The sequence below is a fragment of the Sciurus carolinensis genome, chromosome 17 (assembly GCF_902686445.1).
Source record: "Sciurus carolinensis chromosome 17, mSciCar1.2, whole genome shotgun sequence".
In the NCBI taxonomy this organism is placed as follows: Eukaryota; Metazoa; Chordata; class Mammalia; order Rodentia; family Sciuridae; genus Sciurus; species Sciurus carolinensis.
The window spans coordinates 15,915,033-15,942,837 of NC_062229.1; the positions used below are offsets into that span (position 1 = coordinate 15,915,033).

Consider the following 27,805-nt stretch of genomic DNA (forward strand, 5'->3'; position numbering starts at 1 on the left):
CTTGCCTAGCATGCTCAAGGCTCTGGATTCAATCTCAGCAGCACAAAAATAAGAAGAAGAAGAAGAAAAAAGAGTTAGAATAGGCACATGAATAAAATAAAAAGAGTTAAAGAATTGGGTGCAGTGGTTCATGTCTGCAATCTCAGCAACTAGGGAGGCTGAGGCAGGAGGACTGCAAATTTGAGGCTGGGAAGTTTAGCAAGATTCTGGTTCAAAACAAAAAATTAAAAGGGCTGGGAATGTAATCAGTGGTAATGTGTCCCTGGGTTCAGTTCTCAGTTGGGAAGAGGAAGCTAGCTTTAATAAAAAGAAAGAAGGGAATTTAATTTTAATCCATTAAGTCCCAAGTTTTCAATTTTATATAGGACAATGGGACATAATGGGTTACTAATTTATTTTAATCCACTACAGCAAAAATAATGTCATTTCAATGTATAATCATCATAAAACATTATGGTTTAGTGATGGAAGCTTATTCATAGTTTATTGCTACTGAGGAAACATTGCATTTTTCTCATTTAAGCTTTTACAGTTAAATACTTTTGTTTGTTCTATGCCTTCAGTTTAAATTATTTCAGGATTTTTTTCAGACATATTTAAATAATGGTATGGTAATCATTCAAGATGGAAATAAAAATCATCCTTTCACTAAATGAAACGAAACAAAACAACCATTAGCAAGATTTTTCTTTACATTCACCTTTTTGTCTTATATTTCTGAAATCTGCATTTTAACATCGACAGTTTGGGCAGGCCACTTTTCAGGGGCTCAGTAGCCAACGTGACCAGTAGTGACCATACCGGACAACTGTGCAGGTAGAGACAATTGTGGGCTTCCTGCCTACAGGACCGAGGAGGGTGGGTCAGGGGCTATTATTGAAAAGGGCAAAGAAGACAACCCCACAGTGGGTTCAAGTTGCAGGCTGAGGGACTCTAGGCAGATTTAAGCCACCCCATTTCTCCTTTCCTTCCTCCCAGTCATGACAGATGGAATTCCCTCACCACAGCGGCCTTGCCACCTAGGCTCTCCTGCCCGCGCCCTCGCTCCCCGGCCCTCTCTCGATGCTCGCCAGAACCCCGGGACCACCCACCTTGGAATTCACCTAGCCGCTCCGTCCGCCATGAGGACGCTGCCCTCCCTGTCACTCAACTTCTCCCGCCCCAGCTTTACAGTAACCGTCGCTTCCCTTGGTTTCCACAGCTACGCCACCAAGGGGCGGGTCAAGGGTGCGCGCGGCGCCGTCTCGCTCTCTTTTGATTGGTGGGAGGCCGAGCCCCTTCTTTTAGCCACTCCTGCCCTTGCTCCGCCCCGCCTCAGTGGGTCCCGCAAGCTGATTGGTCATACCTGTGGTGCGAGTGTCTTAGTCTTCTCTCGGACCGTCCCCGAGAGGCGGGGCGAGGTGGGCTCCCTCCTCACTGATTGGCGGAGGGGCGCGCGCGGCAGGGAGGGGCGGGGCGGCGGAGGAGCCGCAGTCTCGCGCGGCGGTCGCGAGCGTGCGAGGAGCTGTGTGCTGTCTTGCGCGCAGGTGGAAAACTGTCCGCAGTAGTCGAAGCAGGAGCCACCCTGTGAGGGAGCCATGAAGCATTATGAGGTAAGAAACGAGGCAAGGGACTGAGCAGCCACCGTAGACTTATTCTTTTTTCCACTTTCCCGGACCGTGGGATGCCCTCTTTCCAGTTCTGTGCCCCGAAGAGAGCCGAACGCGCAGGCGCAGTGGGCGCGCGCTGCGCCTGGGGCCACTCGTAAAACCCAGTGCGCATGTGCGGGGGAGGTATTTATAAATCTGCAACACAGGCTGTTTTTGGGGGTGCCTTTTCTTGGGGTCTCTACAGGGCGTGGGAAAAGCTCCCTTGCAGCTTCGCCAGCGGACCGAGTTGTAGACTTTGTCCAGGGACGAGCGAAAGTATCGAACCTTTTCTTTCCATCCGTGGGAGTCTTGCACAAACCTTGCACCATGCTACCGCCTGGGGTTTAGGAAGGGGCTCTGCAATCAGTTCTCTCCTGTATGACCTTGGACCCCATTCCTCACCCGGCACGGTCCCCGAGAGTCTAGGCAGTGAAGGAGATGTAGGTCCACGGCCAGTTCCTGCCGAGCAGCAAAACAGATCTTACTTTCTGATGACCTCGGAGATCATCTCTGTCAATCCCTGCTTGTCACCAAGGAGAAATCTTACACCCGCAGCCACTCTTGAAGCCCAAGTCTTCTGACTCCCAACTTTGGGTTTCTTTTTCTCTTAAAACGAACCTTCTGATGCGCTTATCAATCTAGCTGGTACTATATTAATAATTTATTGCTGACTGTTAACTAATTATCATTAAATAACAAACAAATGTATAATAACATGCATAGGAAAAATAGCAAGTGCTTACTCTTGTGCTCGTGAGATTCTGTTACATTGTTCTCATCCTCAAAGTCGTTTCAGGTAGGAGATTATTACTTGCCCCACATGCGTAGATGAAGAAAGTCTCAGAAGTGACTTGTCCAAAGACCACCAGCTAGTACGTGCATGACAGAGAGAAGAAATCGGGACTCCAGAGTCATAGTTCCTATCTACAAATTGCCATACAAATTGTTAAATGAAAGTTATCAAATTGAGAGATTTCTTGTTCTCCCCGCCTCCCCAAATTTTAAAACTGTGATAAAATTTTAAGTGTACAGTTCAGTGGTATCAAGTACATTCACATTATTGTGCAGCTGTCCCTATGAGCTATCTCCAAAACTCTTTTTATCTTGCCAGATTGAAACTCTGTACCCATTAAACAATAAGTCCCCATTCCCTGCTCCCCCAGTCCCTGACACCACTATTCTACTTATCTCTGTGAATTGGATTACTCTTAAGGACCTCTGATAAGTAGAAGAGATCTTTTTTGTTGTTGTTGTTTTTGGTATCAGGAATTGAACCCAGGGCACTTAACCACTGAGCCATATCCCAACCCCTTTTTAGTTTTGATTTTGAGACAGGGTCTTGCTAAGTTGCTGAGGCTGGCTTTGAACTTGGAATCCCCCTGCCTCAGCCTCCTGAGTCTCTGAGATTACAGGCATGCCCTACCACATCTGGTCTTTTTTTTTTTTTTTTTTTTTTTTTATACAAGTTGAATATCATTACCTCTACCTACTACCTTTACTATACTTGGTAATTTGCCCAGAATCCTTTGGAACCTTTGATCTAGAAGTCCTCATTTTTGACATGGTGTCAAGAACAGGTAGATGCCCCATTCATCTTAGGCTTGTAGAATAAAGTTCTTCTCATGTGGGTTCCTCTTTTGAACCTCTGTCTAACCCAGGAGAAAAAGCCACGGTTAGTAGGAGAAATGCAGACTGGAATCTGCTAAAGCAGGCCCCTCAGGAGGCCTGGGCACTTTTGTTCCAGGAAGCTGGGAGCAGCCTGCCAGTCCCATGGCTTGTCCTGGAGAACATACTTAAGCCTTTTCTGTACCAGAAGGAGCCTTGATTTTGATTCCGCAGCATCACCAAACAAAATAAAACAAAAATCAGTGACCTGGTGAGGGGGAATTGTTCTTTTACCAAGTTCTTTGTTATCATTCTCTGATAACATTTGTCCTCTACCTACTGAGGTGATAGCTAAACAAGTTTCTGGATGGGAGGAGCTGTTGTCCTCCAGCCTAGTTCCCTGTGGGAGCAGATTAGTTTCATGTCAAGTGTTTCTCACAGGCCAATAAAAATAGAGGAGATGCTTTCACTCACATTTAACAGTTTGAGAAAAGGTTTCAGTTTTCCACATGGAAGAATATATTTCTACTTGGGTCTAAGTCCATCCTTCATCCTCCAGTTTGAGAAAGGTTCGCCTTTCTCAAAAGACATTATTGGCCTGGAGAGAACTTGGAGAGTATGAAGTACAGTTTACTTTTCACTCTGTGTACTGGGGATGGAACCCATCGCCCCGTGTGTGCTAGGCGAGGACTCTGCCACTAAGCTATACCTCCAGCCCCAAGTGCTGTCACGTGTGATAGAATAATGTCAGAAGGGTGCAGGACTCGTTCACTGTCATACAACATGTCAGGTTGGAGTCCAGTGCATGGCAGTGAGGGTCCCAACTGGAGGAGAGATTTGTAGCTGTTTTCCTAAATTTCTTTTCTCCTTTTTTTTTTTAAGTACCATGGATTGAACCCAGGGATGCTGAACCACTTAACCACATCCCCAGCCTGTTTTTGTCTTTTTGTTTTGAGACAGGGTCTTGCTAGGTTTTAGCTCAGGCTCGCCTGGAACTTTTGATCCTCCTGCCTCAGCCTCCCGAGTTGCTGGGATTATAGATGTGCCCCACCATACCTGGCTGTTTTGCTAAATTTCATATCACTTGCCAAACTCACCTAGGAGGAAAAACAGTATTCCTTCTGTGACCTAGTTGAGATGAAGCTTGTAAAACAGGCCACCCTTGGGCCTTAGCTGCAGCCAGTTCCTTGGAAGGGCATAGAAAACCTTGGGATTATCTTGGGGTCAGAGCAAGGTTGTTAAGAGAACTGCTTATCCTAGGCTATGGGAGTTTTTTATTGATTTTTTTTTTGCTGCTACAGGCAAAGACTCCAATTGACGATCCCAGTAGCAGCTAGAAAAACAGATACTGCATCTTATGAATGAGCTTGTAAATTCCTGGGACAATCCACCCATCTTCACCTCTGGGAGCTCAGGCCACCACTCATTTCCTGCAGCCCAGTACCTGGAGGCTGGGAAGCCCTTCTGTAGAGGCTTCCATCTTTCCACGAGGTGGCCCTTTTGGTACACCTTGTGAGTCACCCAGACCAGTTTGGTGTCTGCCTCAGTCAAGTTCTTGCTTTAGCTTTCTCCTTGGAGTAAGTGTGAAAGTTCTGGAAGTAGAGTTCTGGTCAAGGTGCAGTTGTTTGGAGTCAGAAAACTGGGTAGGAAGGTGACAGTTAAGGAGAAGGTGGACTTGTAAAAATGGTGTCATAGGTGTGTGCACTTTGGACAGGCCTAGGACTGAATCCTGGCACTGTACTAATTAAATGGTTGGCTCAGTAGATTAGTTAACCTCTCTGAGCCTAGGCAAGTGCTCCACCCAGCCCAAGAGCCTATAAACTTAAAACATTTAGTATCCAGTGGTGCACACCTGTAATCCCAGTGACTCGGAAGGCTGAGGCAGGAGGATCGCCAGTTCAAAGCCAACCTCAGTAACAGTGAGGCACTAAGCAACTCAGTGAGATACTGTCCTTAAATAAAATACAAAATAGGGTTGGAATGTGGCTCAGTGACCAAGTGCCCCTGAGTTTAATCCTCAGTAACCACTGCCTCAAAAAAAAAATGTAAAAATCCTACTACATGAGATAATGAGATTTCTGTTCTTTATAAGCATATACATAATAAAAGGAGAAATTGTAAAAAGTTAGAAATTTATGGGCATATCATGATAGTTAGAGGGGCTGTTGCTTATTTGGGCAGGAAGTAGTGGGGCAGCTTTAACTTTTTTTTTTTTTTTTTTTTTTTTTTTTTTAAGGAATCTGTAGTAATTGGAGGAAAATGATATCTTTTAAACCTGGGAGGTGGAATTTGCTTCTGCTGATTTACTTTTTAACTGGTGCTGGGGATGGAACCCAGGGCGTCAAGCGCCCGAGGAAATACTCTACCTCTGTGCTAGATCCCCGGCCCAGTGCTGTCTTTTTGTTTTGTTGTTTGCAAATAATATCAAGGAGAGATCACATTTATCATGCCTTCCAAAGACCCTGAGAGGTAGGTACGCTCTGTACCTCACTTTCCCCCATAAGGAAGGCCCACAAAGGCAAAGGACCTTGCCCAAGGTCTCCTCATGTGATCCGACCAGGTCTGTGATTCCTGGAGCGGGGAGCAGCCCGGCCACGCAGTGGGAGTGTTGCTCTGGCAGCAGCTGGCAGCTCTGTAGGCACCTGAGTCGGTGGAAACTGACATTACTTCTGCTTTGTAGATGAGTGAGCCTGGGCCCAGAGGTCCCATGGCTCAGGTCACAGCAGGGAAGCGGTGGAGCTGAGCCTGGACTTTGGTTTATCTGTCCCTGTCCATGTCTTCCCTGTGGAGGCTGCCCTGAGGTGGCTAGTGACTGTGCTGCTCTGTTCCGAGGACAGAGCCTTCCTTTTCAGAGGGTGGGGAGTTGCGGGTCATGGTGGCCCCCAGTTGCATGGCCAGCCCTGGAGCTCTAGAGGTGAGAGCAGCCCTGGGCCTGGAGAGCCGTGAACCTGGTGAGCTTTAAACAGCCTTCCCACGGCAGCAGGCCTCGTGCCCAGGTCCTGTTTGGTGGGCGGTCATGCGTTTCAGCCTCTTGTGCTGAGCAGATGGTAGTTCAGCTGGCACATTCTCCTGCTTGAGTCCCTCCTCTTATTTTGTATTTTTATTTTTCGCAGTCCTGGGAATCGAACCCAGGTCTTCACAAGTACCACTGAGCCACACCCCCAGCCCTTTCTGTTTTTTGAGACAGGGTGTCCCTAAGTTCTCAGGCTGGGCTGGAACATGCGGTCGTCCTGCCTCGGCTCCCTGAGTAGCTGGGATTACAGTCATGTATCGCTGTGCCAGGTGCGTGGGGAAGTTGTTTGACCTCTGGAGCCAGTTTCTTCATCCCTAAGGTGATACACAGGTATGAACTGGAGCTGGTGGCGGGCATCAGCACAGTGCCAGGCATCTCGGAGCAGATAATGTTTAACGAGTCCTGCTGACTTATTCAGCCAGGCCTCTGTGGGGGAGGCAGGGCGGAGGCAGAGAAGGAAGGCAGGAGGAGCTGTAAGTGGTGTGTTTTATTTATTTTTCTCCCCTGGGGATTGAATCCAGGGGCACTCTACCACTGAGCTACATCCTCAGCCCTTTTTTATTTTGAGACAAGGTGTCACTAAATTGCTGAGACTGGCCTCAAACTTGTGATCCTCCTGCCTCAGCCTCCTGAGTTGCTGGGATTACAGGCATGTGCCACCATGCGTGGCTGAGTGCTAGGTTTTGGGTGTCAGTTGGGTATATTTCACTGTACTGGTGGAGGCCTTCTGAACCCAGCAGAGCCTCTTGACTCACTGGCTCCTGAGGAGAGAGAAAGGAGACCTTAAGTCGGGGTCTGCTTAGAAGGTCTCAGCTCTGACAAAGTTGTTGGGTTTGGTTGGAAATCCTGCACTTTCACCAACAGACTTGGCTGGGTGAGAAAAGCCAGAGACCTTGGGCTATTGGTCAAGTTCAGGCTGGTTCTTTTTTTTTTTTGGTACCGGGAATTAAACCCAGCGGTGCTTAACCCCTGAGCACATCCTAAGCCTTTTTTTTTTTTGCTATTGTATTTAGAGACAGGTTCTTACTGAGCTGCTTAGGGCCTCACTGTTGTTGAGACTGGCTTTGGACTCACGATCCTCCTGCCTCAGCCTCCTGAGCTGCTGGGATTATGGGCAGCTCCATGCACAGCTTAACTCACTTAACTCACTTTTAACTTTGTGACAAAGAACCACCCCAGGAAGCTGATGCTCAGAGTTGGCCTGGCCCCTGGTGCCCGGCAGCCACTGTCCTTGCCCCCTCCGTGGCTGCCTGTCGCCAGCTGCAGCCTAAGGGCTTTCCCACAAGTGGATCATGGCTCTCCCCCACCCAGAACCCTCCCTCAGAGGTGTCCTGCCTCCTCTGTCCCTTGCTGCTCTACTTGTCACCATGCTGCCATTGTTCCAACACACAGCCTGGCTCCTGCCCTGGGCACCCGCCGTTCCTGGGCCTGGATGCTCTTCCCTCGGTTTCCCCATGCTGCTCCCTTGTCACAGAGAGCTCAGCTTTGGTGTCACCCAGAGGCCTTCTTGACCCTTCTGCCTGCAGCACGACTGCCCTGTCCCAGCAGCGCCCCCGTCACCACCCCCTGGCCTGTCGTCCGGGTACTTGGTGGTACTACCCAGTCAAGCTGGCTCCAGGAGCAGGTCCCTGACCTTTTCCCGTGGCTCCCGGTGCTGCCCGGTGCACGAGGGCTGAGGCTTCTGTGTCGGGCTCACAGGAGCTGCAGGCACTGGGGGAGCCCCCTGCCTCACCCCTGGACCAAGGCCGCGGTGGCCAGTCCTTAGCAGTCTTGGCAGGGAGGCTGGCTGCCTGTGGGCTGGACTCACCTTGTCCCTGGCTGGCCTGCTCCCATTGTCCCCCGAGCCCTTCCTCTGTGGCCTGCTGCCATCACAGCCCTGGGCCGCCCCTCAGCACGCGGTGTTGCTGGCGCAGGGCTCTTTTCACGGGTTCCTCCTGTTTTCCCATCAGTCCATCACTTATTACTGGATTCTTCCACACACGTCTCTGCCTCTGTACAGACCTACACTGGGTTACTGGACCCAGGAACCACCATCACTTATTACTGGATTCTTCCACACACGTCTCTGCCTCTGTACAGACCTACACTGGGTTACCAGGACCCAGGAACCACCATCACTTATTACTGGATTCTTCCACACATGTCTCTGCCTCTGTACAGACCTACGCTGGGTTACCAGGACCCAGGAACCACCATCACTTATTACTGGATTCTTCCACACATGTCTCTTTGCCTCTGTACAGACCTACGCTGGGTTACCAGGACCCAGGAACCACGGTCTTTGCCTCACGATCGTTTCATCTAAGCTGAAGGACGGGGTCTTTGGGGAGGGGAGGGGAGCAGTGCTCTAGGCAGAGGGAACCATGTGGTGTGTACAGAGGTCCGAGAGCCAGGCTTTGTGGGTGTCCCATGTCAGGACATGAAACTGGCCACCAGGACTTTGTGGCTACTCAAAGGGACCTGTGGGCTTTATCCTGGGGGAAATGAAATCCCCTTTTCTGTTGCTTTGACCTAAAAGTTTAACTATCAGAGGGTGTTTTATTATTTTTTTAAATTTTTATATTTTGATACTGAGATTGAACTTAGGGACACTCGGCCACTGAGCACACCCCCAGCCCTATTTTGTATTTTTTTTTTTTTAGGAGACACTGAGTTGCATAGCACCTCCCTTCTGCCGAGGCTGGCTTTGAACTTGTGATCCTCCTGCCTCAGCCTCCAGAGCTGCTGGGATTATAGGCGAGTGCCATGTGCCTGGCTTTTATTTTTAAATTGGAGAGGAGGGGTCCTAACCTTAGCATACTTGTAGAAATAGAAAGGGCAGTTGTTCCTCACTCTGAGGGGGCTGGGGCTGCTGACATGCTTGTGGGAGGACTGGGACTCCCAGCCCGCAGCCCTGCTGAGTTGGAGATGGGCCCTGAGCATCTCTTAATCCCACTGGGGATAAAGGCCTCTCAGTTGCTCTGTCGCTGTGCCAGGCTGGCGTAGTCCTGTCCCTGCCTGCCTCTGCTCTGGAGCCTCCAGGGCTTTGTGGTGGCTCGGGGGCAGCCTGGGGGTGTGTGGGATGGTGCCTGTCCTCAGATGGGCCTGCCAAGTCCGAGGGGCAGGGCGGCACAGGCACCTGGCCTCCAGACACCAGGAAGCAGGCTGCAGCTTGAGGGCTCACAGAGCTGGAGCTCCCGGGTCAGGGTAGGAGAAGCTGCTGAGAGGAGGCCACTGGCGGCAGAGCCCCCAAATGGACGTGTCTCAGGAGGAAGGCTGCGGGAACCCGGCTTCTTTTGGGGGGGTATCAGGACATATCAGAATTCTCGTGGGGATAATTGTGGTCTAAAAGCGTACCTTCGTCCCTCAGTGTCCCCAGGGGACGGGTTCTAGAACAAGGACACCAACATCCCCGATGCTCCAATTTCCCTTCTGTAAAGTGAAGTCGCCTTTGCCCAGGACCCACAGCCCTGCAGCACAGAGTGCGACGTCTCTAGCACTCAGGGGACCTGATCTGTAAATGCAATGTGAATGGCTATCACGCCACACTGTGGTGTTGAGTCAATGGAAAGACTGTCCAAGTTCGGGACAGACGCGGTTTTTAAAAAAGCACTGTGGCCCGAAGTGGGCTGACTGCGGAAGTGGCCACGGGGACAGAGGGCTGCCGCGTGTTTGAACACTGCTTGTTGCAGAGGATGAAGACTAACTAGCAGCCCCCCTGGTGGAGGGACGGCGTGGGGAGTCCTGGTGCTTAGTTTTGGAAGGGGCAGATTCAGTCCTACTTGTCTGGTGATCTGTTTTTTCTGTCATTGGGGAATGGAACCCGCAGACACCCTACCGGGGATCTTGCCTCCGGCTGTGTGTCTTATCTAGAGACCGCAGTTCTCTGCATCGCCCAGGCTGGCCCTGGGTTGCGCTGCTCCACCCCAGCCTCACTGGCTGCTGGGATCACAGGCATGCGCCCCACGCTCTGATCGCTTGGTGATCCTGCATCAAGGTCTCAGCCTGGCCCTCACCTCTTCCCTGAGGCCCCCAAGCCACCCAGCAGGTGCTGGTGTTCTACGCAGCACTTGGCACCCTCTGATGGCCCCTGGCAGGCCTCGGAGGCTGTTTGTGGAACCGTGATTCGCAGCCAGTTGCAGACCCCCGACTACAGAGCAGAGCCCTGCCCGGGACAGCCTGGTGTCCAGCCACGTCATCGACCCCCTCCCACTTCCTAAAGGAGGCACTGCAGCCCGTGCAGGAGGACGCGTGCTCCCGGGCGCGGGGCCGTCCCCTGGGTCTGGCCGTTGCCTGGGACTGGGAGCGCGTGGGTGCCTGGCACCTAGACTGCATTAACGTGGACCCCTGCTCCTCTGTGAAGCTGCCCCGGCTCCTCCTTAGGTACTAAGGAGTTTGGCCATTCTTTCTATCTTGCTATTTCTTTCCTTTCCTCTCCTGTGGTTCTGAGGATAGAACCCAGGGCCTCTTACCTGCGAGGCAAGTGCCCCATCCCTGGGTGCCCCCAGCCCTGGTCTGAGTCTCTTGTAAACGTAAGATTGAGGCTCCTGTGGGAAGCCACAAACCCCAGTCGTATTTCCTCATGGGCTTTTCCTTGTGTCCCCAGCAGTTACACTTAACTACCACCTTCTGGTTCACCCGGGGCCTCAGTGGATGGCATGCCGAGGGGTGAAGTCATTCCTGGTCAGCTGAGCTGGGCCAGGGAAGAGGCACAGGGCTGGGCACCCACCCAGGGTGCTTGGGTTCCTTGTCCCTCACTCGACCCTTCCTTCCTCTGCCCTCCAGGGCAGGGCATTGCTGACTGCAGAGACTTCTGGGAGCCAGGGGCCCTGACCTTCAGAACTGCTCACAGAACACAGTGCAGAGAGCCGTGGGCATCTCCAGGACCCCGCTCTCAACTGCCAGTGGAGCCTTTTCCATTAACGTGATTTTCTCCTATAGTTGAGACCAGTCTTGCCTCATCTTCCAGAATCATCTTTCTTATTTCACTCCCTTTCTTCTAAGATGCACAGTTTTCCTTCACTTGGGTTTTAATGTTCTTTAAGTTGGGATGCATCTTATGATTGTGATTGACTTATATCTCCCATTGACATATGCAGTTCTTCTTTTTTTTGGTACTGAAGATTGAACCCAGGGGTGCTTAACCACTGAACCACATCCCCAGCCCTTTTTGTTTTTTTATTTAGGGACAGGGTCTCATTGAGTTGCTTAGGACTAAGTTGCTGAGGCTGGCCTTGAACTCGCGATCCTCCTACCTCAGCCTCCTGAGTCTCTGGGATGATGGGTGTGTGCTACCCTGTCCAGTTATGTGGTTTCTTTTGCAATTTTTTTTTTCCCCCAAATTGATGGCTTGGTGTCTCAGGATCCAGGAATGGGGTAACTTTTCCACCACTCCATTGTGTGCCCCCCACAGTCTACACCACCAGGGTCACTGCTGCAGTTGTCTCTGAGCCTTTCACTGCTGTCTCTGCAGCCACATCTGCTCACCTACTCTCCCTCTGCTCCCAGTAGTGACAAGTATCCTTCTAGAAATCACACTAGCCTGAGACACTCCAGGACCTTCTCATCACTCTGGATAAAACCCAGAGCTCCATCCATTTCCTCAGTTACTTGCTTTCCTTAAAGTCCACTCTTCTCTAACCTCTGAATGTTCCTAGGCCCTGCCAAGCACTTCCTCAGGACCTTTGCACATCTCTAAGGAGCCTTGTGCTGGCCCTCGTGGCTCAAATCTCATTTCCTAAGCAGTGCCTTTCCTGACCACCCAGTCTGGGCTCTCTACCCTGCTTAAGAAATCATTATTATTATTATTATTATTATTATTGGTACTGGGATTGAACCCAGGGATGCTTAATCACTGAGCCGCATCCCCAGCCCTTTTTTACATTTTATTTAGAGACAGGGTCTTTCTGAGTTGCTTGGAATCTTGCTAAGTTGCTGAGGCTGGCTTTGAACCGTGATCCTCCTGCCTCAGCCTGCCGAGCCACTGGGATGACAGGTGGGTGTCACCGCACCTGGCTACCCTGCTTTCTTCATGGCACTTGGTGCATCCTGGTATTATGTAATTGGTGCTTTGCCCTCGAGCGTGAGCCAGTGCAGGAGGCTGGGCATGGCCTCTCTGTCGTCCTCCCTGTAGGCCCCTAGCACCTCAACACTGCCTGTCATCCTGCCGTCACTCACAGGCCTTTGCCGACTGGGGACCAAGTCCTAGTCATCACTGAGCCCAGCTCCTCGAGGAGCTCAGTGTTTGCTGAGCACGTGGCAACTGAGAACTGCTCAGTTGGTAGAAGGGGCTCTTGGGGGGCAGGCCCCTGCCCTGCTCAGCGCTGGGGTCTCTGCCGCAGGTGCAGTGTGTCCAGGCTCTGAGGAGGAAGGGGTGGCTTCCAGGGCTGTGAGGGTTTTCCAGCCGGTTGCCGCAGCCCCAGACTGGCTGAGCGTGCGGTGCCGGATGGGCTTGGTCGGAGCTCCTCCAGGCCACACAGAACCTGGGGAGGTGATCGGAGGGACCCAGAAGGGCCACCCTGGCTGGGTCACGCCCACCCTGCTGCTTGGCTCTTGGGGACCAGGGAGGGGGTGGTGAGGAAGTGAGCATCCTTTTGTGCCTCAGGTGGTGACTAGTCTCAGCTTCCAGAAAAACAGTGGGGCCACAGGGCTCAGGCCCTAGCCAGCTGCAGGTCAGTACGGGCGGAAGAGGTTTGTAGTGTGGATTTTTTTGCTCTAACAAAGCTCTCCCTTTTTCCACCTGCTTGCTTAGGTGAACACCCCTCCTGTAGTGTGTATATCGAAAAAGAGAATGATAGTGGCCAGAGGTGAGCTTAGCGCCGTGCGTGGGCCTGGGCTGGACCCCAGCACCCCCAAACAAACAGATAAACAGAAACTAGAAGGATAAAGAAATGGCAGGATAAAAGGGATGCTGAGCGCCGGCCCATTGTTCACCTTAGGACGTGAACTAATTGGCCAGGAAGGTACCTCTGTCCCACGGGGACGGGTGTGACAGTGACCTTCTGTACACGGTTGATATTCATTAGTAGTTGATTCACGCTGTTGACTTAAGTTCTGTGCTGATAGGGTAAGAATGACACTTTTTTTTTGGGTGCTGGGGACGGAACCCAGGACCTTGTCATGTAAGGCGGGCACTCTGCCAACGGAGCTACATCCCAGCCCACAATAACACATCTTAAAGGATTTTTCTTTGTACATATAGAGCCCTGGGGCCCTGAAATGTGTTTTAAAAATTAAACTTCAGGGCTGAGGATGTGGCTCAGTGGTGGAGCGCATGCCTAGCATGTGTTAGGCCCTGGGTTCCATCCCCAGCTCCCCAAAAAAAGAAAATTCAATTTGATCCATATGATAGAAAGACCCCTAACACCCTCCATGAGCATGTTTCAGGGCTGAATGCGGCAGGGGCGGGCCAGCATTCAACTTCCAGGCAAAGTGGGAGCCGATGTCAGTTGTTCATAGTGTGCTCGCTTGCTCTCGCTCGCTCTCCTCTCCTCTTCTCTCTCACCCCTTCTCTCTCTCTCTTGGCAGGGTCCCTCTTGCCTGGTGGCCTTGAACTCCTGGGCTCTAGTGATCCTCCTGCTCAGCCTTCTGAGTGGGTGGGACTGTAGCTGGGCCCCTGCATCCAACTGTATTTTGTTTTTTACAGTGATGATCGCAGGTCCTCAACTTACTGGTGTCTAGACTGTAGATAGAGACCCATAAATGTCTATATGAAAATTTCAGAGATCTACAATCAGATCACCTCATTTAAAGCTAACTATTCAAGCCTAGGTAAAAAACCTGAGATGCCAGCCTCAAAACGTTTGCCGTGTGCGGGTCTGCGCTCCTGCGGGCTCCTCTGCCTGGCGACAGGCAGGAGGCTCACTTGAGCCAGGAGTCTGGGGCCAGCCTGGGCAACACAAAGGGCTTTGTCTTGGGAAACCAAGAACAGCAGAAGGAGAACTGCTGGGGGGCTGGCCTGGAACCCGCTGCTGTGCTCCTGTGCTCCCCGCGACTCAGAGGCTGGAACAGGAGGTCGCTTGAGCCTGGGGGTCCAAGGCCAGCCTGGGCGCCACACGGAGGATCTGCGTCCACAACAACAATAAAACCAAAACCTGCTGCAGGAACACGACACCTGCAAAATCACGAAGCAGGAAGAGGAGACTACTTTGGTCCTTGCAGATGCTTCTGCCCCATTCGGGTGGAGGCTGAGCGCAGCGGGGAGTGCCGTTTCTGAATCCCCTGGTGGGCTGTCCTTGTCCTTTTTCTTTGCAGTGCTGGGGATGGAACCCAGGGCTTTGCACGGGCTCGGCTGTGCTCCGCCTCCGAGCTTCATCCCCAGTCTCCCAGCCAGGTGGATGTGTAACGGGCATTTCAGGTTTGATGTCCCGACTCGCTGTAGCCTCCCCACCTGCGTCTGCCCCCTCAATGGCATTTCCAGCCTTCCTGTCGCCCATGCCCTGAGCTCTTTAATTGTTTTTTCTCTTACGTCCCAAAGTCAGCAGGTGCCTTGGCTTAGCCTGGAGGACACATCTGGAATTGAACCGCCACTCACCAGCCTCGCCGCCCTCACCAGCCTAAGCCAGGGTCCAGGGGCCAGCTTGCAGGTCTTGTGGGCCCGGCGCCCTGGCAGCTCCCCCTGCACCCCGCCGTTACAGCCCAAGAGCCTCTGCGCTGCGCCAGGGAGCACAGCCGTCCCTCTAAAACCCCCATACAGACACCGCTGTTAGAGCTTCATGTCATTTTCACGAGTCACGAAATAGGATTCTTCTGATTTCTCTCCCTGCCACCATTTTAAAATGCGAAAGCCTGCCTTGGACCTTATAACCAGGTGGTGGACACGAGGCGGCCCGCGGGCTGGAATCTGCAGCCCTCTCGTCAAAGCCTCATTGTCTTTTCAGGCCGCGAAGCAGCCTACCTTCCTGGGCTGGGTGGGCCCTGCTGTCCCCGGCCCCAGAGCAGCTTTAACAACACTGTCCTCGTGGGGCCTTAACCGGGGTGGAGTATGAAACCCTGGCGGGGTCTTGGTGCCTGAGGTGGGTGGGGTTCAGGGAGGGCGCCCTGCATCTGCCCAGCCTGGCCGGGAACTTGCAGTCCCGCCTCAGCCTCCGTCACCTGCCACCATGCCTGGCTCGAGGGGAGATTTTTGTGGAGACTAAAACAAGTTAATACTTGTGCTTCAAAACAAAGACAAAATGCCAGCCTTCCCAGGCGATGAGGCACCATGAAAGCCATTGTCACTGTGGTCATTCCACCGCTTCCACTGGGCCCCGTTTCCACCCCTTCCCCCTTAAGTCCAAGGGGCCCCTTGAGGAGCTGGGATCAGGGTCGGGTGTGGAGGCGCACACCAGGTCCTAGGGACTCAGGAGTTTGAGGCCATCTTGGGCAACTTAGCAAGAAAGACCCTGTCTCAAGATAAAAAATAAAAAGGCGAGAAGGACTGGGGTACCTCAGTGGAAAAGCGCCCAGGGCTCGAAAAAAATCGTTGTCAGACCCTGGCCCTGTTCTTTTCACCATCTTCCATGGCTCCCCACCTCACTCAGTGGAAGCTGAAGTCCTCAGGGACCCAGCACCTCACGTCACCTGCCTGCTGGCACCTCCTCTGTCCCACGGCTCACTCCCTCCTGCCACACAGGCTGCAGCCACTAACCACGCTATACCTCAGGGCCTGTGCACAGGCTGTTCTTCTCCCTGGATGACTCACAGCTCTTTCCTTTATTCCTTCAGGCCTTGGCTTCTCGGCTCCAGGAAGGTCTTTCTTGACCAATTTGTATATGACGACACCTGCTCTGTGCACTGGCTGCTCCCCAGCCCCCTTTGTTTTTTTCCCTGTCACGTGGCACCTGACATTATGTAAAAACCCTTATTTCCTTGTCTAATCAATGTCAGCATATGCGAGGAGTTTTTTTTTTAGTAGTGCTGCGGATGGAACCCAGGGCCTGGCACGTGCTAGGCGAGTGCTGTGCCGTGGAGCCGCATCCCCTGCCCCTGGATCCACAGCGAGTCCTCAGAGCCCTGGCGGTGCCCGCATGTCTGATAGACGCGTCTGCTTTTCATCACGAAAAGGGATTGACAGTACAGGACGTGACCGGGGAGGCGGGGGCCACTGCTGCGTGATGAGCCCGCCCGGGGTCCCAGGGGGCTGGGTGCACGCTGAGCCTGGGGGCACTCACCTGCCTGCTCACTCAGCCCAGGGGCGGCTGGTGGTCAGCTGTGGGCGGTCGGCTGGGAGCTGCTCCTCGGGTCAGCGGGTCCGCAGAGCTCAGGGTCTCTGTCCCTCTGCCGGCTTCCTGGCTCGACAGCAGCTTCCTGCCCAGAGGTGAAGAGGCCCGTGTGTGGTCACCCTTGCAACAGGGCATCAGGGGTGGGCTGCAGCTCTGGCTGCCTCCAGGGGCCCACGGCAGGGGAGGAAGGAAGAGGGTCAGCAGACCGGAGTGCCCAGGGTGAGTGCTGGCCTGTGCAGCCCTGAGCATTCTAAGGAACACAGCGGATGGGTCCTGTCCCGTGGAACTTGTAGCCTGTGCGTCCTTGGCTGGTGACTTGCGTCCCCTGAGCCTTGGACTCTTATCTGTAAAATGGGTTAACAGTGTCAGCCTGAGGCTGCATGGGTGCCAGTGGGGGGAAGGGCAGGGGACTGGGATGGCCCTGGGGTTGACCGATGCCCCACTGGGAGCCTCTGTCCACAGAGAGGAGGGCTTCCCTTCATCCAAAGGGCAGGGCCTCCACCTGTCCCTGGAAGCTCCCGTTTACTTATCTTTGGGTCCTGCGGCTGGGACCCATCCTGACGTGAGAAGCACACCCCACTGCTGGACTGCACCCAGTCCCGGGGGCTTCCGCTGCGGCCTGGGCCTGCCCTCAGTCTCTGGTGCTGGGGTCGAGGTCAGGACTCAGGGTGAGCCCACGGGCACGCTCAGCCGCGGACTGGTGCCACAGCGGTCGTCTCCGATCGCCGAGCAACCCTGCGTGGTAGGGGCGTTCCCACTGACCCCAGGGAGGAGCAGAGGCTCCGTCAGGAGGGCTGGACACTCTTCAGTGTTGGGGACACCCCCTGCTCTTCCGGGCCTGTCGGTGGCCTTAGTCTGGTCAGGAAAGCCTGCAGGAAGCATTGCCCCACCCTGCCCAGGTCCCTCTGGATGGTATCAGGAGGTGACAGACCTGCTCTGGGTGTAGCCTGGTCATGCCAGGCTGGGTGGGCAGAGGCAAGGCACATGGGGTTCCTGGTGCCAAGAAGCAGGGCTTAGCCCTGGGGCCCCAGCTGTGCCCTCGCACACGTGCAGGGCCCCTTCTGAAGAGGTCGGGGTTTTCTCTTTAGAGTGTGGTGCTGGGGTGGGACCCAAGCGGGGTGTGTGAGGCGGGCGCTGCCCCCGTTTGTGTCTTTAGGTGGGTCTTCCTGTGACGACCTTACCGCCTGGGCTGGAGGGAGCGGGCCCAGCCTCCCACATGGCCAGGTCTGAGGCCGTGCAGTGGCGGCTCTCGGCTGTTCTGGGGACTGCCTGCCCTGCCTCTGCTGGCATCGGCCCTGCTCATCAGAGGGAGGCCTGAGCAGCCTGGTGGCCGCAGGGGCTTTGGGCCTGTTGGGTCAGTGCTGGCGCTGCCTGCTGCTTGCCTTGGATTAAGTCAACCTTATTTTCAAGCCCAGCGTCCTGAGCTGCCCAGCGGGGTCACAGTCCTTGGCACCAGAGCCGGAGCGAGGCTCTGCGCCATGCTGGCCAGAAGGTGCGCGTCCTGGCAGCTGCGCATCTGAGCGAAGCCACCTGGGCAGAGCCGCTCTGGGTGGCCAGCGCCCCCTGCAGCCTCTGAGCGGCCCAGCGGGTGTGTGGCCATGGACCCCGAGTGGCTGAGAGCGTGGGGCTGGCCCGGGACGGAGGCCAGGGCCCCGTGGCCCCCTTGTCTGTCCAGCGACTCCCTCCTCTTCCACCTCAGTGGTCGCGTCAGCCAACCCAGGGGCTCGTGCACATCTGACAGATGTCCTCTGAGTTCACGCTGCTACCTGGTGGCCAGGGCCTCTGACAGGTGGGGACAGCAACCTGGGTTCTTTGGCCCTGGGCCTCCACTGCCTCTGCACCTGGCCCTGGCCCCAGCTCTGAGAGCCTGATGGACATGGTCATTTGGACCCGGCTCCTCTGGCCTTGCTAGCAGGGTGGCAGAGAGGAGCAGCTTGGTCACGGACCAGGTCAGTGTCTCCACACCTCCCACCCTGGGTGACATTCTGTTCCCACCATGGCACCTGGAGGAGGCTGGAACCCCCTTCCCCGCACCACAGAGAAAGGAGGTCACAGCTGAGGCCACCAGGGAGGGAGGTATTTCTGGCCCAGCAGGTGTGCCTGCTGGCTTCCTGGCTGCTGAGCCCCAGGTCTTCATCCACCCTGGCGTTAGTGTTGTGACTTGATATTTCTGGAAAGTAAAAGGGGGGGAGCCGAAAATGCTGAGCTGCAGTCCGGGGCAGCTCCTGGTCTCTGCCTGGGCAGCGTGAGTGAGCCTGGTGTGCTGCGCTGCTCAGGGCAGGCCTGGTGGGGCAGTGTCCCCAGGAGTTCAGGCCGTGGGTGCACCAGCCCGTGTGCCCACGTGAAGGACCTGGGCTTCCTGGCGGGCAGGTTGAAGGAACTTTTGGGCTGTCTGCATATTAGCCTGGGCCCTGGCCCCGAGCAGGCGCGCACCCAGCCAGGCTTCTCATGGTCCCGGGCAGGTGCCGGCCAGGCTGTCAGGCTGTCCAGCTCCGGGCAGCCTGGGAGGGGCTCTTCTCTGGCAGGAGCCTCTGCGGGGTCTGAGAGAGCCTGTGGAGTGTCTGAGGGCTGCGTGTGCGGGCTCTGGCCACATCTGTGGGTCTCCAGAGGGCGGCTGCGTGTGGTAGGGGCCTCGAACTCGCATGTGAGCACATTTACTGCAGGTGACCTGGCTGCGCTCCTCAGCCTTGGACCTTGGCGTCCTCATCTGAAGTGGAGCTGATGGCTCCTCCTCCCTGGGCCGCTGTGGGCGTGGGTGACTCTGGGCGGGCGCACTGTTGTCTGCAATCCCCCACCGGGACCCACAGAAGTTCAGTACAGGGATCGGGTGCTGCAGAAGGCAGGCTTGCCCTTGGGCCCCATCCTGGCGAGGAGGGTGGGGTGCCTGGGCTGGCCTTGCGGCTCGGGCTCCTCAGCCAGGGAGGCCGCCCAGTCTTGTCCACAGAGGGAGGGGTCTGGAAGCACCAGGCCCAGCTGCCTGTAAAGAGGACAGCACTGTGGCCCGGGAGGCTTTCTGGGCACGGGTGCCTGGCCAGGTGAGCCATGCCTGCTGGCTGCTGCCCCTTGGATGGCACAGGGGGTTACACACTCAGCTCTGCAGCCTGGGCTTGACTGGGGCCTGACCTCCCTTCTGGTGTTCAGTCAGAAGCCTCACTCCTTGCACCGTTGTCCCCTGTCCAAGTCTGCAGCCGCTTTTCATTCCCTCCTGCCCTGGTCTCCTGCGTCTGCCTCCCCTCTCCAGTCTGCTGCTCTGGCAGCAGCCAGCTGTTAACACAAGAGTAAGCCATGCCCCTCCTGCCTCAGAACCCTGCACAAATACCACCTCACTCTGAATGAAAGCTAAGGCCCTCCTCAAGCCCACAGGCCCTGCACCAGCAGCTCCTGTCACCTCCCCCTCCCCCTGCCGTGCTCTGGCCACTGGCCTTCTCTCTTCTCCTGACAGGCTGGGCAGAGCCCAGCCACAGGGCCTTTGCACATGCTGCTCCCTCCCACCCGAAACAGCCAGGCCCCAGGCTGCGCACGGCTGTTTTCCTTACTTCCTACTGGCCTGAGCTCAGACACATTTCCCAGGGAGGCCTTCCCTGACCACTGTTGAAAATGCCCATCTCCTCACTCTTGTCCACTCCCTCACCCTGTTATTCTCCTCTGTTCTTGGTGACAAAACAAGTCAAGCCACTGTTGTCTGCCTCCTCCCCGCTCCCTAACCGGAGTGCAAGCCCAGTGAAGGCAGGAAGGGGCTTGGCTTTGTGCACTGCTGTGTCCTAGGGCCTAGCGCAGCGCCTGAGATGTTGGGGGAGGAACGATGCAGGGTGGTGGCTTCCCAAGGCCTTTGGCTGGTAAGTTGCAGGGTTGGGGGAAGAGCTTGGTCTGTCCCATCTTACACTCTAGCCATCTCCTTGGTGGCTGTGGGCTGGCTGCAGCAGGCGCCCTTCCAGCAATGGCCACAAGAGGGCAGCGAAGAGTGCCTCAGCCTCTGCAGGTGGCCACTGCCCAGGCTTTCCACCTACAGGTGCCCTGCTGTTGCTAGGGTCTAGACTCGCGACCACCGGCTGGGTGGGAGCATCATGGCACCAGCCCCCCAGACCTTGGGCCCCCTCATGGCCACAGTCAGGATTTCTGGAGAAAAGGCCTGAGTGCTAAGCCAGGGCCTGGGCCCTGCTCTGCCTCTGCTGCGGTTACTCTGCTAGAACTTGTTTATGGTGGTTCTGGAGACTGAGCCCAGGCGCGCCCTCCACTGACCTCCTCCCTCAGCCCTTGCCGTTTTGAGACAGGGTCTTGCTTAGTTGCTGAGGCTGGCCTGGAACTTGTGAGCCTCCTGCTTCAGCCTCCTGAGGGGCTGGGAGTACGGTGTGTGCCACTGTACCTGACCAAGAATATTTATTCTTAATAAGATTTATTCTAGATTGGAGATGCTTATGTACCTTTTTTGGATACTATTTTTTTATAATTCTTAAGGTAACCCTATGAGATGACATGCAGGAGCAGCAGACTCTGCAGATGAAGAAGGGCTCAGAGAGGGTGGGCACCTAGTCCAGGGCCACACACCATAGGAAGTGGGTGTGCCATTACCTCAGCCTGGGGACGCGAGCGCAGCTGAGGCTATGGGCCTACTGCGGCCCGCCAGCCTCGCGCCGCCTTGTGAGGGGGCCTCACGCGGTGCTGCCTCTGAAGGCATGTGGGGTGCCACTGAGGAAGACCCACGCCTCCCTGGGAGCCAGACGTGGGCCGTGGGGCCGTGGGGCCGGCTGCGCACACTGGGGCTCCGCAGCTCTGTGGAGCGAGGCCTCCCGCAGCCGGCTCCCCATGGGGTGCAGCGGGCAGCCCGCACGCTGCCGTGGAGTGGTCAGGACATGTCTGGGGTCACTGCTGTAAACACACTGCTTCAGAGCCAGGGCAAGGACCTGTGCGTCCCGCGGTCGCCCTGCTGTGCTTTCCTGCCACTCTGGTTTCCCCGTGTGCAGGTGGGGACGATCCTAGGACCTCTGCTTCTTTGGTGGCTCTGGGCCTGGTGCTGGCTCACAGAAGCACCTGGAAGGCGGCAGCCCCCTTCCTACTGCTCCTGCCCAGGCATACGGCTCCAGTGGAGGGGCTGCCAGCCCCGGACCGTGCCCTGACCTTGTGCGAGCACGGGTTGCTTTTGGCCGGGTCCTAGAATCTGGGGCCTCTGGTGAGCACGCCTCCCGGGCTGGGAACTGTCATCACAGAACCGCACTCCCAGGTCCATGCCAGCCTCCTGCCCTGTCCCGCCCTCTGCCTGTCCATTGTGCCTGCCACCACAGGGCCACACCCCCTGTCCACCACCAGTGTGGGGATCTCGTGGGTGACGCCCCTGCAGGCCTCCCTGAGTCCCTGTCCAGGAGTGTCTTCCCTCCCCTCACTGCCTCCCCCAGGGCTGGGACTGAACTTGCTGCCTCCCTCCGAACTCAGGGTCCCCGGCCTGGGGCTCTGCTCAGCTGCCCGTGCCCTCGTGCCCCTTGGGTGGCCTCAGGCCCGGGCAGGCCATGTCTGTGCGGGGCAAGCATGGCGGGGGGTGGAGGTGGGAAGTGCGTGGGGAGGTCCCCTGTGAGGCCCAGGTCAGGGTGGAGGGTGGGGGCTTCTCTCATTTTGATGGGTAGGTGTGACCCGCTTGTTGACCCTCTGGGAGTCCTTGTTGAGCTGGCTGCACATCAGTCAGGTAGAGCTGTGTAGCAGGTGGGGGCCTGGGTTCCATTCTTAGCACCAAAAAAAAGTTCTTTGTTGAAAGGGAATTCCCAGCCCTTCAGAAGCCTGGGGTTCAAGCGGCCGCAGTGGCGCGTGCCTGGAGTCCCAGCTGCGGGGGGCTGAGGCAGAGTTTCTCCAGCCTGGGTGTCAGTGAGACCCAGTCTCAAAAAAACTGAAACATGCACAGCGAGTGGCACTCGGTACGTTCTCGGTGCCGTGCCACCACCACCCTGCCCAGTGCCTCAACCTGCCGTCACACCTGCCCGCCCAGCCCCAGCCTGGGCCACCGGCCTTTGTTGGGTCTCCCCTGAGCGTGTCACATGAACCTGTGGCTCAGCGTCCGGCTGCCTCTGCCCACCTGGCCTTGGACCCCACGTAGCCTAGCCTTCACTTTTGGTTTTGCGATGATGACAGAGGCTCAGGGGTTGGCGGGTGCTCCTGGGGGCCGTCAGGGCCTTGGTTCTCCCTGGGAGAAGATGGCTGCTGGGCGTGGGTGTGCGGGCAGGGCATGCAAAGCCACGGCCATCCCTTTGGGGATGGGTCCTGCTAGTGGGCAGCCCCCAGCCTTGCTGGCCCTTGGGTGCTGTCCCGCGGCCCTGGCTTACCTGTGCGTGGTGCAGGCAGCTCTTCTTGGGGCTGCACCCCGGCTTGGGCGCTGCTGTTGCGGCTGCCGCGGCCCCTCTCCCAGCTGCCCCCGCCTGCCTCCTGGCTTCCTCTCCCAGCAGCCTGGCCAGTGCTCCCCGCCAGGCCCTGGTCTGGTGCGGGGTCGGGGAGAGTAGGGTTTCAGCCCTCCCCCAGCAGCTGGCTGGTTGTATTTTAAGCCATTGAGTGGTTCAGCAGGAACTCGGAGACCTGTCCTGGTGGACGCCGTGCCGCTCTCCTGTGGGCCACACAGGCTTGAAGGCATATGGCACTGCCCGCCAGGGGCCCGGGAACTATTAATATACCTGCAGCCACGGGGCGGCCCAGCCCTTGCCAGTGCCGTCCTCCCCTCCTGTCTCTGGTGGGCCCTGAGGGGTATGACCGGCTCCTTCTTAGGTCTCTCTCTATGCCAGCCGCTCTGTGGCCTTTTTGACCCTGTGGGGGTTCAGTAACCTGCTCCCCAAGGCCACAGGACTGAGCTGAGCCCAGAGTGGACAGCAGGTGATTTCTCTGATGGAGTTCAAATAGGTGGCACTGGCCAGGAATTCCTGGGCTCTGTCCCCTCTCCTCCCCTCAGGTCCATGACGTGGGGTGGGCATGTCATGGATGGACAAGCTCACGTGCTGCTTTGACCTGCTGGCCATGGCTCGTCAGGATATGAACGCAGGCCGTGTTGCCTTACTGGGCTGGGTGCCTCCTATGGACCCCAGGACCCTGTTCTGACTGCTTCCCAGCCGTCAGAGGTGCTGGCTCTTCATGTGCCCTGGCTCAGGAGGCCCAAGCAGCCCAGGGTGCCCCTTCCTGCCTGCCCGAGCTGAGGCAGAGATGTGCCACGCCTGGGCCGCTCAGCTGCAGGGCACGGCTGCCGCTGTGGTTAAGAGCGTGTGAGGTGAGCCCTCTTCAGGGGGCTCTGGCCGCAGTGGCCCATCCCTGGGCTCTGGGTGGGTGAACGTACCGCACCCTCAGAGGGCCCGGGCGGGGCCTGCTTTGGAACCTCTGGTCCCACAGCAGAATATCTAGTCCCTTTTCCTCAGGCAGAAAATAACTGGTGGCTCACTGGAGTGCTGAGCGGGGAGGGTCCACAGTTGCTGGCCAGGGACCAGCCTCAGCCCCGGATGACATCCAGCTCTGCTCACCGTGACTTGTCTAGTGGGGTCTGCGCCCACCCCATGGGCATCAGGCGTACCCTGCCCAGCCTGGGCACTGCCCACCTTCGCTCCAGCAGCCTTTTCTGACCTGCTGGGATGGATGGCTCAGACCCCCTGGTACTCCCTCCTGCCCAGTACCACCCCTCTACATCCGGAGGCCCAGACTGTGTGCTCTGGGCTTTGGGGGTCTTCAGGCCTGGATGAGGGTGACTGGCTGACCCCATGGGAAGACTGCCCCACTGGTAGCCTTGAACAAGGTCTGGATGGACCTGGTCAGAAATGGGTGGAGAGGGAGGTTGGGGAGGCAGAGGGCTGAGACCTCATAACTTGTCTTTAACTTCCTGTTCCGGGTCGTTTCCACTTAGAGGCTTTCTGCACCAATAACTGTGGAATCTGTCACCTCCCTGGGAACACAAATGCACAAGGAAAATAATCCAGAGTGTCTTTTACAGCTCAGAAGGGGAAATGGATGATCTATCTCACGGATTCTCAAAATAGCTGGGGTGTCTCCAAGCACAGTGAACTGCTTACGCCTGAGCTGGGGCCTGGGCTGGCCTCCTGCCTCCTCTGGCCAGTGGCCGGAGGCCCCTTCACCTCTCGGGCAGAGGAGGGGCTGTGAGGTGCCTGCCTGCCTCTGGAGATCGCCCTGCCCTGGTGCTGCTGTGGGGACGGTGTCCACTCGAAAGCCTCCTTCAGGGCAACCTGGCTCCCAGGGGCTGCCCCGGGCCCTCCCCCAAGGAGGACTGTGGCATGACTCCTTGGTGGGCTCTGTCCGGGCAGTTTTATATTTAGCTGGGCTGTGGCTCTGGTGCCACTCGGGTTACATCTGGCACACAAGCCGGCAGTGCCAGGGCAGGCACGGGCTCTCTTCCAGCACCGCGGCAGAATTTGATCGCGCCTGCCCGGCCCAGAGCTGCTCCTCGTGGGGAGGTCTGTGGTGGGGGCTGACGGCCGGCAGCTGGGGCGGCAGCCTGGGTGGGCAGAGCAGAGCGGCCGGGCCTGTGGCGGGCAGTATGGATATCAGCTTGAGCATGGTGGCCCGGGAGGCCAGCCAGGGGCTGAGCCCTGGCCTCGACTGCTTCCCCCGGCCTGCACCCCCCAAGACAACCAAGAAACCTAAAAAGGCTGTTCTCTTTTTTGAGGTGGAGATTCTGGATGCAAAGACAAGGGAGAAGCTGTGTTTCCTGGACAAGGTAGGACCACGGTGCCTGTGGCCTGGCGCCAAGGACCCCCAGCACCTTCCAGCCCTTTGTACCCACCCCCTGCCCTTCAGAGGGCACAGGAGGAATGCTGTCAGTGTTTGGGGTAGAGTGGGCAGCTGTGGCCCCCGGTGTGCCTGGGGGCTGGCCTCCTGGCTGGGGAGGAAGTGGAGCCTGTGGTCTGGACTGAGACCTGTTCCTGCTGAGGCCAGTCCCGGGGGAGGGGCTTGGACCGTCGCAAGGTCTGAACCCCACCAAGATCCTTCACTCCAGGGCAGAGAGGAGCAGTGGGGAGGCAGGCCTGGAGCCCCCTGCTGTGTCCATGGCAGGCCAGCAGGTGGGGCCTGGACCCCATTCCTCTCCTGTTCCCATAGCAGCTGCCAGGCCCCCAGTCCTTCTCCCTGCCAGTCTCCATCCTGGGTCTGGGCTTCCCCCAGGCTGATGTCCCTGTGCTGGTCTTTCTCCAGGTGGAGCCCCAGGCCACCATTGCAGAGATCAAGAACCTCTTCACCAAGACCCGTGAGTCCTAGGCCCCACCACGACCACCACGGCCCTCCTCTTGGCGGCCGTGGCCTGAGTGCTTCTCCCTCAAAGGCCACAGAGATGCCCCGTGTGGCCCAGGCTTCTCTGGGCTTGACTGCAGCAGGCGCCCCCGTGCGGCCATCAGGAGGAGTGCCCTTGCTGGGCTTCCGGAAGGACAAAACCCTGCTCTGGCAGTGCTCCTGGCCCGTGTCCTGGGACAACAGGCCTCAGAGGCCTGGCCTGGGATGGGAGTCGTGGGGTCCTGAGCCCTGGCAACAGACCCGAGAAGCTGGCACAGTGGGGTGCGGCACGCAGGCTGGGTCCTGCCAGGCTGAGGCCGCGACACTCTTCTCCCCACAGATCCGCAGTGGTACCCTGCCCGCCAATCCCTCCGCCTGGACCCCAGTGAGTACAGCTGTCCGCGGGGCCCACGCCGGCTCTTGGGTGGCAGCGGGGGAAGGCTGGGGCAGCCCTTGAGCCCTGGCCTGCCTCTCTGCAGAGGGCAAGTCCCTGAAGGACGAGGATGTTCTGCAGAAGCTGCCCGTGGGCACCACAGCCACACTCTACTTCCGGGACCTGGGGGCCCAGATCAGCTGGGTGACGGTGAGTCCTGACCCCCCACCAGCTGCCCTTGCCACCAGCCATGTTGGGTAGCTCACTCTCCTCCCCGGGCCCCCAGGTCTTCTTGACCGAGTATGCTGGGCCCCTTTTCATCTACCTGCTCTTCTACTTCCGGGTGCCCTTCATCTACGGCCACAAATACGACTTCACGTCCAGTCGGCACACAGTGGTGCAGTGAGTGGGGTCAGGTGGGTGGGAGGGTGGCGCACAGACAGGGGGCCCGTGGGACCAGCCCCAGCCTCGCCTGCTCCCCCCAGCCTCGCCTGCATCTGCCACTCATTCCACTACGTCAAGCGCCTGCTGGAGACGCTGTTCGTGCACCGCTTCTCCCACGGCACCATGCCCCTGCGCAACATCTTCAAGGTGAGCCCTGCCGCTCAGCCCGCCTGGCCTCCGTCCCCTCCCAGGACCCCCCGACCCCCGCACTACCCTGCCCTCCTCCTACCCTGCCTGCTCCCTTTCAGAACTGCACCTACTACTGGGGCTTCGCTGCGTGGATGGCCTATTACATCAACCACCCTCTCTACACACCCCCCAGTAAGTGGCCTCAACCTGAGTCCCCGCCCCCACAGGAGGCCGCCCCAGTAGCCCTCCCCTCACAGGCCTCCCCTCCCTGCTTCCTCCTCAGCCTATGGAGCTCAGCAGGTTAAACTGGCGCTCGCCATCTTTGTGGTAAGGAGTCTGGGGCAGTGTTGGGGGTGGGGGACCATGGGGGCTCTGGGCTGACTCTGCTCCTCCTGACAGATCTGCCAACTGGGCAACTTCTCCATCCACATGGCTCTGCGGGACCTGCGGCCAGCTGGTGAGTGGCCTGCTGGGGATTGGGAGTGGTTGGGCCAGGTGGGAGAATCTCACCTGCCCCTCCTGTCCTGCCCACCAGGGTCCAAGACCAGGAAGATCCCGTACCCCACCAAGAACCCCTTCACGTGGCTCTTCCTGCTGGTGTCCTGTCCCAACTACACCTACGAGGTGAGGAGCTGACCTGTTCTCCCCACTCCTCCCTGGGTTTGGGGTCCCTGTGAGGTCTGGAGGGGGCACTGCCGCTCCTGCTCTGGGGTTGGAGTGTGACGCTGGGCTGGTGCAGCTCTCCCCGCACTGGGGAGGGTGAGGGAGGCGCTGAGCCTGGCTGGCAGCCTGCGGGGCCCAGCTCTGCCTGCCCCTACCTCCACCTGTGCCGCCCACAGGTGGGGTCCTGGATTGGCTTTGCCATCATGACGCAGTGCCTCCCAGGTGAGCCTGTCACCCCTGCCTTGGTGGGGTCCTGCCATCCTGCCGGGCAGCCCCATCTTGACACCCTTGCTCTGCCCCACAGTGGCCCTCTTTTCCTTGGTGGGCTTCACTCAGATGACCATCTGGGCCAAGGGCAAGCACCGCAGCTACCTGAAGGAGTTCCGCGACTACCCGCCCCTGCGCATGCCCATCGTCCCCTTCCTGCTCTGAGCCACGACCCACGGGGCTCAGTCAGGCGGGCTCTCACCCCGCACCCCAGCGTCATGCTGGGATGGCTGCAGCTCTGCAGCACCTGGAATAAACCCTGCCTGCCCCA

General features: G+C 57.1%; 1 protein-coding gene and 1 long non-coding RNA gene across 8 annotated transcripts; one reads left to right on the top strand and one right to left on the bottom strand.

The window, feature by feature from the left end:
• Window positions 1-28: 28 nt before the first annotated feature.
• Window positions 29-23,046, bottom strand: LOC124968581 (uncharacterized). Of its 6 annotated transcripts, none has more exons than XR_007105774.1 (6): window positions 22,733-23,046; window positions 16,377-16,512; window positions 3,162-3,277; window positions 2,372-2,497; window positions 1,914-2,087; window positions 29-1,564 (listed from the first exon to the last, which is right to left on the bottom strand). It is a non-coding gene; the product is annotated as an uncharacterized LOC124968581 (long non-coding RNA). The 6 variants fall into 6 exon arrangements; XR_007105772.1 differs by having other exon boundaries at window positions 2,372-2,552; window positions 3,109-3,277; XR_007105770.1 differs by having other exon boundaries at window positions 2,372-2,552; window positions 22,733-23,045.
• Tecr (trans-2,3-enoyl-CoA reductase) lies at window positions 1,443-27,805 on the top strand. 2 transcript variants are annotated; one of them, XM_047531168.1, is made up of 13 exons: window positions 1,443-1,592; window positions 25,060-25,110; window positions 25,584-25,635; window positions 25,999-26,043; window positions 26,138-26,241; window positions 26,318-26,433; window positions 26,517-26,622; window positions 26,724-26,796; window positions 26,888-26,931; window positions 27,004-27,061; window positions 27,140-27,228; window positions 27,444-27,489; window positions 27,572-27,805. In XM_047531168.1, the coding sequence occupies exons 1-13, from the start codon at window positions 1,578-1,580 to the stop codon at window positions 27,697-27,699; spliced, it is 927 nt and encodes a 308-aa protein (XP_047387124.1). In that variant the 5' UTR covers window positions 1,443-1,577; the 3' UTR covers window positions 27,700-27,805. The 2 variants fall into 2 exon arrangements, with proteins under 2 accessions (XP_047387124.1, XP_047387123.1); XM_047531167.1 differs by lacking the exon at window positions 1,443-1,592 and having other exon boundaries at window positions 24,854-25,110.